The sequence below is a fragment of the Nematolebias whitei genome, chromosome 12, assembly GCF_014905685.2.
Source record: "Nematolebias whitei isolate Nwh7 chromosome 12, NemWhi1, whole genome shotgun sequence".
NCBI lineage: Eukaryota > Metazoa > Chordata > Actinopteri > Cyprinodontiformes > Rivulidae > Nematolebias > Nematolebias whitei.
The window spans coordinates 38,015,199-38,026,594 of NC_056509.1; the positions used below are offsets into that span (position 1 = coordinate 38,015,199).

The window sequence follows — 11,396 nt, forward strand, 5'->3', positions numbered from 1 at the left end:
GGAATCAGGCTGACTGCTGTCTACTGCAGGTAAGATACTGACTGCTTCCAACTCCATGAAGCCTAGCTTTAAAAAAAAAAAAAAAAAAAACCTGCTGTTTTAATTTCAACTTGTTCCAGGTCTGGACCCCTGCGCCATGGGACACAACTGTGAGCACATTTGTGTCAACAGCAACGCCTCTTTTTACTGCAAGTGCCGGAGTGGTTACACGTTGAACGCGGACAAGAAAACTTGCTCTCCAAAACGTAAGAACGCTCTGTGGATTCCTGCAGCTGCAAGTGTTTTTAAAGTAAAAACATCAAGTTAACCTTGAATATGGCTTCACAGGATCAACAACCTTAACATTAATTCACATTTGCTGGATAATAACTGGGTGATATCAGGTTATGTGTTGTGGCTAAAATCCAATTTTTATTTTCAGTTTGTACTTCTTAACCTGTTGCTTCAGTTTCTTTAAGCTTTGGTTTGGAAAAGCAGTGTGGGTGGCATTCATTGTGGGTGTTTATTCTTCCCGTTATGCCGATGTGAAATGTGCTCTTTGCAGGTGAAGAGGTGAGGGTGGAGGTGGTGGAGGATCCCTGTAAATGTGAGGCCCAGCTGGCTTTCCAGAGGAAGACACAGGCAGCCATCCAGCAGCTCACAGCCAAGCATATCCTTCCTGTTGTTTCAGATGGGAGACATTTTTGTTAGGGACGGCCTCAGCTGCACACGTGACTAGGCAGACATGTGCTTATTGTAGCTGCTGGTAGTTTAACAGGTTGTACAAACACTGGGGGGATAGTTTCCTCCACATTTGTTAAACAAGCTTCCTTGACTGAGCAAACTAACCGACGTGTCTGGGAGAGTCGAGCGTCTGGAGAGCATGTTGGACCGTGCTTAAAGCTTTACAAACTGGTGAATGTTGATGTTTTTCTCTTTAATGACTGGTAATAAAGGCTTCACGATTACAGAGTGTAACAATCGTTTACCTCTTACAGAAACCACCATCTTCCTCTGGTGCATCGTGCCTGCCTCCAGCCTGCATCTCTTGCTCTGAAGTCATCAGGACGAGTTATTAACCTGCAAAGAATGCAATAAATGCAGTGCATTTGTTTTAAAGCAATTGTTACGTCACTAACATCATATGAACATTGAAACATAACCAAAACTATTTTCTTCATCTTTTGTACAGATGTGTATATAAGCCACTAGATTTTGCTTCAGAGTGTGACAGTTCTACAATAAATTATAGTAAACCAGTTATAGAGATCGAAGATTTGTTAATTATAAAATGTTAATCCCCCATGATTTAGAATTTTGGGATGTTTGCTAAGATGGAGAAATGTGACAAAAAGAAGAATAAAATATTCTGTGATGGACTTTTGTCTTTTCTTGTTTGGTTGAAGAGAGAGAGGATTGATTAAATAAAGTTGTAGTAAATTTTAAAAAAGGGGGTAAAGGAGTACAAACTTGGAATATATTTTGTAATTTAGGCTAAAGAATATAATTCAAAAAAAGAAATATAGGGAACAGGTTCTCCAGGTTTGCAGAAGAAATGTGGAGCCTAAACGAGCAAAATGTGGATCTGAGGGGCAGTAAAAAAAACTTTAACAATCTTTATTTGGCTTTTAATGTCAAAAATGATTTACAATAAAAGCGAAGCCAGTGATTTAACTAATGCAGAGACAAATCTATCCCGACCCTTCACTGGTTTATGGCAGCACCTTAAACTCAAAAAGGCTTCTGTGAGGTTATATCCCTCAAGTCTTTAAAAACCCAACAAAAATTTAAATAATCTCTACACACATCATTAAATTTACTGACATGAAGTGCAAATGATCATACAATTGCCTTTTTTTTTTAAGTTTCATAGTTGCAGACACCACAGCTAACAATATTAAAACACAAAAATGGCTTTAAGCTCAAATAGTTTTATAGATACCGAGCTAAAATGTGCTCCTACCTTACATAATTACCACGATTTAACTAAAATGGCTAAAGTCTTGAACAGCAGATGATCTACTCAAAATTAAAGCTCTTGATAATGGTGCGTTATACTGAACGGTTCTTGAACTTAGATGCAGGAACTGCATCTGGACCTGCATCTATGCAGGTGTGACTTTTTAGAAACAGCAAGACATTTTCCATAAACTCAGGATGTGTCTACTTACAGCAGCTTTGGTCCAAACTGCCGCCCTCCAGGTTCACCTCCAGCACGTTTCAGATCAACACACCTGATTCCAGTTGATTAATTATCTCCAAAATTTGGCCTCAGCTTCCACACAATCAACCCAATTTAAATCAGGTGTGTTGAAACAGAACAATCCAGGCCCTGAAGAGTCCAGAGATCCAGAAAGTACTCTCTTAAAAGTATTGATTTGAGTAAATAAGTTGTCAGTTAAAACATCCATCACTGGTTTATTAAATAACATTTACTTGGTTATAAAATCAAAAAACTTGTGGTAAAACACTCTCCATGTACTTTACAAGCATTAAATTCAGTTTTAACAGTTAAGCTAGAAAGCACATGGAAAAATGAAGTTATTTCACACAAAAAAGTTTAATTTTAGGACAATTTGTTCAAAATGATTGATTTTATATGGCTCCATTTGACAGTATGTTAATCTATTGCTTAAAAATGTGATTTCTTTGTTATGCTGAAAGGTTTAGAGATGCTCTTTAAAAGCAAATGAATGTGTCAGTGATTGAAAATGTTACACAGTATAGTTCATGTATATCAGTAACTCAGAGCAAAAGGTTGATCACATTGGCGTGTGATCGGAACGCTGAAAACAAACTGTCAAATTATCAGCGAGATTTATTTGTCATACACATCACATGTGATACATGAGGTGGGGCGAAACTATACACACACAGGGTCCCAGTTACATCCAACAAAAACACAAATTGTGAAGAAAAAACAATGTGTCATCATTTCAGGACTCTTGGATTCCCATAGGCGTTGTCCTTGGCCGTTCCCCGGCATCCCTCGAGAATGTTTACGGATCTCACCGGAGGGAACTGGTTGATTATTCCATCCTTATCAGAACTCTTACAGCGCCCTTAAGTGCATCCTTGGACATTGCTCACCGCTCTCATCCCCCCACCCCCCCACAGAATGTCTACGTCACTATGTGCTTGTATGTGTGAGGTGTTTTTGTTAATATTAGAGTTTTTCTTCTCAGCCAAGAAGAAAAAGTTCAATAGGAATTTTTTTTTGCTTCCAATTCCTACATGCGTCCAGTTTCACTACTTTTTGTCTGTCTAAACAGATCTCACTTGTAAATGAGTCTTCGAGGCTCAATGTGATTCATGTCTAAATAAAGGTGGAATGAATTAGCAAGATCCGAGTCATGAACTAAGAATATACTACATTCACTAAACTAAAAGTACACTAAGCACTAATAGTACAAAAAGCAGTGGGTGGAGCAGTGGGCAGCTATGAAAGCGCCCGAGGAGCAATTTGAGCAATGTGCAAAGACCAGGGATCGAACTCAGGACCGTCGGGTCTCGAGTCGGCTGCCCTGCCCCATCTTGCTGGGTATATGATGGATTCCTGGGGGGAGTGGAAGCTGATGTGTCTGTGTTGGCTCTGGAGGATGTCAAAGATTAACGCATCATTGGTTTTACGATACCAGGGTTTCTGCTTTTAGGCACCAACGGATACGTATGTTATCGGCTATAAAAGGTAGACGTCGGCAGCAGTTTCGGCCATGGCAAAGCTGCCTACCTTATGTGAAGGATTAATTCATTCTTCGAGCTCTCAGACTCAGATGATTTACGAGCTCAACCATAAGATGGAAGCGATTTATGAGAATCGTAGGCCACTTGCGGCTTCTGGAACTCGCCAGCATGTTGGAATCGATCTTGGAGAAGGCTAATAGGCACGGACCAGAGGAAAGCCCACAAATCTGGCCATTTTGGATCATCGAGAGTACCAGCAGAATTCAAGGCTGATGAGAAAAACAGCCTGCCTGCACACAAACACCTGCGGCCTATCTGAATCTGGCCTCCCCGTTGGGCCTTGAATAGGCCAACTTGTCAAATTGCTCCTAGGGATGTGTAAACCTATTCACCACCCCCGAGAACTTCTGTGAACGCTTATCAGAGATGTACCGGTTGACACTTTAACATTTTATCAGGACTATGGTGCTATCTGGAAGTGTTTCATAAACAAATCTCACCGTCTTGTCCTCAAATGTAATGTGTCTATAAATGTGCTTGCTGGTAGAGATTTTTGATGTCTTAAATCGTGTACTGACAAGGACAAGGTGTGAAGAAATCTTTTTTTTAATACCCACTATCCTCATAGTCTTAGCTAAAGAATAAGGGGTTGTGTTCCTAACTCCGCCCATCTTTCGGACGACTGTAATGAATATAATCACGCTGTACTTTGTGCAATGGCAATAAAGCTTATTCTGATTCTGATTCTGAAATGATGAGAGGAGCAGCATAACGCAATTAGAGGTTAAAGCAAGAAAACAGGGTTTATGTTTTAGTCATATTATAATAAATCGTGCATTTGCCTTTGCAAAAGCTTGTGATATTATCCGTAGCGTACAACACTTGCTTTAAACTTCAAGTCTCTGCTGGTTGGAAAATAAGTGCCTGCAAGGGACAAAGCAGATATTATATCTGTCTCTTATACAGTATAACTGTGGGTTTATGTGTGTCTGTGTCAATATGACAAAATAAATATGACAGTAGAGATCTGATATTCTGTTAACAAAGTGCTACAGTTCGCTGTAATGTCTGAAGTCACGATGTCATTACTTTCCAATTTTTGACTCAAATTTATTAATTTTATGTTAATACCACAACACACAACTGACATAAACCCATTTACTTTTTGCATTTTGTTGTTGCAGTCGTCATTTTGCGACTGTCTGTTGCCAAGAAGAAGAAAACAACAACAGAGGTGGTCGTCATGTAACTCCTGGAATGTGTAGGTTTATTTGCCTGGAGCAGCAGCGTCAACAGAGCATCTCTCTGTCTGCGACGTCCGCCCGAGGCCGAGTCGAGAGCCAAACGTCTCCTTCCTTTAAGCGGGCAGACGGTTCATGTTTGTTAGCTGTGGTTAGCACACACACCTACACACTGAAGCAGTCACACACACGTCTCAGAGGGGAAAGACGAATGGGACTCGCACACGTCTGAGAGGTGGAGTGTGAGACAACGCTTCTCTGTTCAGGAGATTTTAACAGAAGCTGAGGATGAACTTGAGGCTTCAGCAGGTGTTTGTTGACACATTTATCACACAGAAAAACAACTCATTAGTTCTGAAAGCTAAAAATTAGGGCCTTTAAATAAAAAAATATGCAATCCCGAGCTTTAAAACAGCACGTTTATACTCTATCCTCAACAAAAGATGAACTAGACGAGAGCTTGGATTCTCGTCCAACAACAAAAATCCAAGAGGTCATGACACCTGGCAAAAAAAAAAAAAAAAGTTTAGCCTTGAAAATTAAAAAAAAAAAATGTGGACTATCATATCACAAGATGAAACACTTTGTTATATTTATAACCATGTATAACCTTTATAACCATCACTGCTCCTAACAAACTCAATAAGGATTAAATACATGCTGACCTCTGCTAAAACGCACACTCTGCCTGTACTACGGTACTGTAAATAATCTGTCCTTATCAATGTTCCAACACATATTGAACAATATTATTGATATTGTTTATCTTATTTCTTTACAAATTGTTTTTAACATTTAGGAACTTTTGTGTGAATCTTTTTATTTGTTGCTGCTGTTGCTGCTATCACACTTGAATTTCTCATCCGTGGGACAATAAACGCTGTTTCTATTCTATTCTATTCTATTCTATTCTATTCTATTTTATTCCATTCTATTCTATTCAATAAAATCTGTTTATTTTGCTGACTGACTCCAAGAAGTTAATGATAAATCATTAAATGGTAATCTAGCTCCTAAAATATTTGTTGGGGATCAGTCTCAGCTACTACCACTCTAATTCTTAGCTCATTGATGATCAAATTGACTGACTCACAATCATTTTTGTGCTTTTTAAGGTCAATCAGCTGTGGCAGCCATTTAGAATCTGGCTGATTAAAAAAAAAAAAAAATCTGTCAGTTACATGAAGATTCATTAAATATTATCTGCTAGTTTTAATAAACGTTTCCAGTAGTTCATGTTGCTAACAGACACACGCAGACATGGGCAATAACATCATTGTCCTTTTGCCTTTGAAAGCAGGCAATAATAGCTGAGATGACTGTAAATTAGGATTAAAGACAGCAAAGTGATCCCTATATGATGTGGCAATATCTCAGCAGCTCATTACAGACATATACAGTAATATCCTATCATAGCGGTCAAAAGTTGAGGCTAAAATATCATATTAAAGTGCAAAACCTACACCAACCTGAATCTCAGCTAACAGTTTAGTGTAAAATGGGAACATTTTTTGATGCACGGAGACATTTCAACGCTCTGAATTGTCTGGAGGAATATCTCTCCCATGCAGGATGGAAGGAGGTCTGTCCTCTGCCGGTCTGGGGTGGATTTGGACACTTTGTGTTAATTCTGTCAGCAAACAGCAACTTTTAGGCTCTGAAGCTGCTGAATATAATAATCTTTGCTGTGGACTGCAAAAGTAAACCTGCTAAACCCTTCTCATACAAGCTTATTTCAAGTATGAAATGCAGTATTGATCAGCACTGACAGGTGAATATCAAAAAAATGTAATGAGTTTCAGGATTTAACACAATATTTTATGATAACACCATTGTTTTTATGTTTTAAATATTGTGCAAAGTGTTTCTGAGCTTTTAAATTCATGCAAAACTTCCTCTAACATTACATTGCAGCTTCATAAATGTTATAAGTAAGACATGTGCTGGTATTTGTGTGTTCTCAGCAGCAGGCGGTTTGTGACCTCTCCCTCTCGGTCTGTACGCTCCGTTTGATCTGCGCCAACTCATCCACACAGTCTGCAGAGAAACGAGGCGATGAAAAAGAAGTGCACGGCTGCCGAGTGACCTCTGGCTCCATAACACGTCGTTTATCACCTGAATGACTGAGGCTGCATGTGTGAAATGGCCTGAGAACGTCTCCTGGGTTTGTTTACGCCTTCTTGTTGTTCATTCAGGTGCAGAAAGGATCCAGGTTGTCCCTTGGCTGGATGTTTGACGTCAAATGTATTGACAGTTCTTTTTATTCAACAGAAAGTTATGAATTTAAATAAAAATGGGGTGAAAGATTCTTGCTAATAAGAGGAAATTATCTAAGCAGATTTTTGTATTACCATTATAATGGGTGTAGTCTTGATGCTATTGGTTTTTTTCTTCTTCTCATTTTACATTATTCAGTTTTGATGAAAATCTGATTCAAAATTTCAGCAACAAAATACATTTGTGCTAGCGCTAATAACAAAATAGCAAAGTATAATTTGGATTTAGTTCAGTATATGGTCTTGTTTTTCCTAAGGTTGAACTTAGGAAAGTTTTATCCACCGTTTCACTGGTGAATTTCAGGCAACTTAGCAACTTTGTATAGATACTGTTCAGCTGCTGTAGATTAGTAAGTTTGACATCATCTTTTGTCCTGCACTTGTTCATTTATGAGTACAAAATTTACAGTACACTGTGACATGTGAATACTAAAAAAAAAATCACATAGCCTGAAAAACTGTTGATTGCCCTGGTGAAAATTTAATGTACTTAAGTATATTTTAAGTATAGGCTTAGTTTTCAAGAAATACATTAGAATATGTTCTCAAGTGATTAGAATTACATCAAAAATGTAAAATAAATAGATTTATCTAAATATACTTCATGGACATTGTTATAAAATATATTTTGTTACACTTTATGAAGTACTATTTTTTGCAAAATATAAAATAAATTTCAATCAAATATATTTACAAAATTAAACTTCATATAAACTTTTTTAAATGCACTTTGAATGTATTTGTAAAATTTTGTTTTCAAGCCATACTTTAAAAATGTATTACAAATATATGTATCCAGTACTTTTCAGCAGTTAACTAAGTTTGTAAAAAATATATGCATTTCAAAATGTTAATGTTACTAATGTTCCAAATTGTACTTTAGGTAACGTTTTCAAATGCATGCATTTAAAAAAAAAAAATTCATTTTCAAAATAAATACATCTGAAAAATACTTTATGCATAAAAATTTAATTTTTTCCAACATTTAAGGTGGAAAACAAGTAGTCTTTTTGAACTAGAGATTTGCACAATTGTACAGTTATGTCAAATATGCTCATCATCAAAGAAAATTGTTGTTTTTAATAACACATTTATCACTGGGACAACACTTTGCAGTAAACTAGTTTCCCTGGTACTACAATATGACAAATAAAAAAACAAAATGGATTTATTAATTTAAAAACATGAATGATTTAAATACAAAAATAAAAAAGTGGGGATCAAACGCTTATTTGTGAAGGCTAACAGTTAAACCACACCTCTTTTTGACATACAAAATGTGATTGGATACTCTTGACGTGACGTCATATCCGCTGTCAAAAATAAACATCCCGTCATGGAAGACGAATATTCTCAAATACTTGAAGATGCTCACTCTAAGTTTAACGAGCGCAATTATAAAGAAGCGGAAGAGCTTTACACTAAGTTTATTACTTCCTGTTTACAATCCAGGTATTGTTTATTTTCCTTTAGGTAACGTTAGCTAACTTTTGATGCATTTCACTGCTTTTTTGGGTACCTATCAAAATCAAAGACTTGTTAACGACTATTCAATTATTTAATATTTTCTCCTGTCGCAATTTAAGTGTTTATTAAAATAAAACCTTGTTTTAACTCTACTGTATTTGTGCAGGGAGTGTGAAGCCGTGAGGTTGGCCACAGCCTTTAACAACCGCGGACAGATAAAATACTTCCGGGTGGATTTTCACGAAGCTGTAGAGGACTACACGTCCGCAATACAGGCTGACAACCAGTTTTCTGTCCCTTTCTACAACAGAGGGCTCATCCTCTATAGATTAGGTAAGAAAGGGTAGATTAAAACGTCAAGGTATTACCTCATAAAAGGGCTAACTGTACATAATAACCTACTTCCGTATAATCCCTTCAAAATAAAAGTCTGAATCATGTGGTTATTTCCTTCACAAATGTTCTTGTTTCTTAACTAAGCTCCTTAAAATAAATGTGTACCACATAATTACTGCCAAACATACAAGTGAATCTAAACATATGCTTATTTACACAAGACACATTAAGTAATGTTAGTCTGAAATCTTGGCTATGGTAGCCATCATATCTCTTGCATGACAGACTGTTATTGTTTTACTGTACTGTACTGTACTGTACTGTACTGTTTCCTCTTTGGTGTGTACTTTTGAAAGACACTAGATGGAGCTCTGTTCTTGCAGTGAAATGCTCCACAGCTTTTTAGCCACTGGTTCTTAACCTACAAATTACAGTCGTAATCTGATGATGTATTTTATGTTTGTTACCCTACAGGCTTTTTTGATGGTGCCAAGGGGGATTTCCTACAAGCATTAAAGCGTAATCCAGATTTTGAAGATGCTCAAGTGAGCCTGCGGCAAACACTTCTGGACCAGCAGCAGAAGCTTGATAGGGAATACTGATGACGTCAATCATCTACTGCACATATTCAGGCTCCTCTGGTGCTCAGTGATCATCATCATAACACATGGAAGATTTGAGCAAACAGCTTTACTCTTACTCACCTGCAGAAATTATGCTGGATCATGACTGAGAGCATTTTAAGTTAAAACGAAACGGCAGAATCACATAGAGATCAATCATCTGCTTTATGACACTTTGTACAATATGTTTTCGATTCTTCTGCTTTTATGTTCTCATAAAGTTTTTTGTTTACGTGTGGAGGTTTTATTTAATTTTCAGACTGATTTGAGGATAAGAGTCGTAGTGAAACTTCAGCTTGGTGAACAGCAGGCACCTTGTAAAGAAAATAAAGAAATATGCACCGCACTCCTTTGCTGAAATACAACATATCTAAAAAAAAAATCATAAACGATCTTTTGCACTAAGACTGCACTGAATGCGAGGAAACAGTCTTATCAAAGATGTTATTTTTTGAGTAAAGTTTAGATCTCTCTGATCATGGAGCGTCTTCTCAACGAAACAAAAAAAAAATTGCTTTAGTGTTTAGAAGTAATATAAATAATGTAATTTTCTGTGTTTTATTTTTGTCACCTTTCTCTGAAGGACTCCCTCCAATGAGGCTGAACTGTCACTTTGAAAAACCCAAACTTGACCTAAACAAGCTGGGTTCATGGTCATGTGATGTTTTTGTCTGTACACACAAATAAACAGCGAATGAATACCTGAAGTTGGTGTTTACTTTTAATAACTGCTATGAGGTCAATGAAGGGATCGACACAGAAGAAGTTTGAAAATATGACCCTTATTGTCCATTATGCCAGTTAGCAAATCGGTAAAAAAGGGACAGTATTTCTTGAAAGGATGCATATCACCCGCCGCCTTTCATGATCATACCATACAGAAAAATGACGGGAGTTGTAGCTGTTTTTGGTCAAAGCTTGAAAATAACATGAGTAATATGTGACTTTGCAATATGTCATGCTCTAAGTATTGGTTGGGGATGACTGTCAGCTACTACCACAGCTAATTTTAGCTCAATATTTGCAAAACTGATTTATAGCCCTTACTGTTTCCTAAAATCAGTTGGCTAGTGTGGCCATCTTAAATTAAGATGACTCCAAAAGTTAATCAGCATTAAATGAACACACAATGATTCATTTCTGAGAGTTTGATTAAAATCCATACAGTCCTTCTGGAGATATTTTGCTAACAGACGGTTTTAAAAACATCTTTCACAATTTGTGCTCAACATGTGTACGGAACGACTCTCAGCTGCTACGCCACTAAGTTTAATGTGTGTACAGTTAACCAGCTTTAAGCCATTTTATTGTTGGCTACAACTGCTTAGCTGTGGTGGCCATTTTGACTCCAGAAGTAAATCAGTTGTAGAGACACATTCAGTGATCACTTAATGGAAGTTTCATGATAAACCATCCATTGGTTCATGAGATATTTTGCTAACAATACAGACAAATAGATTGATTCAGATTGCAGCTTCTTACAACATAAGGTACATTTTACGCTAAAATGTTTATCATCAGTTTACAATAGCTCTGTTTTCTGAGTCATGCAGAGGATGTTACATTTACACAAGGAGTAAGTTTAGATAAAGTATTGAGAACTAAACTGGATCTGATCCTAATGTTTTCAATTGTGACAAAGTTCTTCTATCAAGGATCACTGTAACAGTTGATCGATTTATTATATTTTTCACATATTTAGATAATTCATTTCTGCTCTTTTTTTAAAGATTTTAGTTCATCAAAATTATATTAGCCTCGTAAGTTAAGCAGCATTGAAATGTGACGAG

General features: G+C 36.9%; 2 protein-coding genes across 2 annotated transcripts in view; both read left to right on the forward strand.

Moving 5' to 3' along the window:
* matn3a (matrilin 3a) overlaps nt 1–690 on the forward strand; it is a 6,206-nt gene extending 5,516 nt beyond the window's left edge. The window contains exons 3-4 of the mRNA XM_037685170.1: nt 120–245; nt 545–690. Coding sequence (XP_037541098.1) covers nt 120–245; nt 545–690 — 272 coding nt within the window. The remainder of the gene's footprint in view (nt 1–119; nt 246–544) is intronic.
* Nucleotides 691–8,498: 7,808 nt separating this feature from the next.
* ttc32 (tetratricopeptide repeat domain 32) lies at nt 8,499–9,861 on the forward strand. The gene is made up of 3 exons (XM_037685888.1): nt 8,499–8,632; nt 8,814–8,980; nt 9,458–9,861. The coding sequence occupies exons 1-3, from the start codon at nt 8,517–8,519 to the stop codon at nt 9,583–9,585; spliced, it is 411 nt and encodes a 136-aa protein (XP_037541816.1). The 5' UTR covers nt 8,499–8,516; the 3' UTR covers nt 9,586–9,861.
* Nucleotides 9,862–11,396: the final 1,535 nt, after the last annotated feature.

What these genes read in the sequence shown, in the direction of transcription:
- ttc32 (XM_037685888.1), top strand. Translation starts at nt 8,517, where the DNA reads ATGGAAGACGAATATTCTCAAATACTTGAAGATGCTCACTCTAAGTTT. An exon ending in ACTTCCTGTTTACAATCCAG is followed by an intron (nt 8,633 to 8,813) that starts GTATTGTTTATT and finishes GTATTTGTGCAG; the next exon opens with GGAGTGTGAAGCCGTGAGGT. An exon ending in GCTCATCCTCTATAGATTAG is followed by an intron (nt 8,981 to 9,457) that starts GTAAGAAAGGGT and finishes GTTACCCTACAG; the next exon opens with GCTTTTTTGATGGTGCCAAG.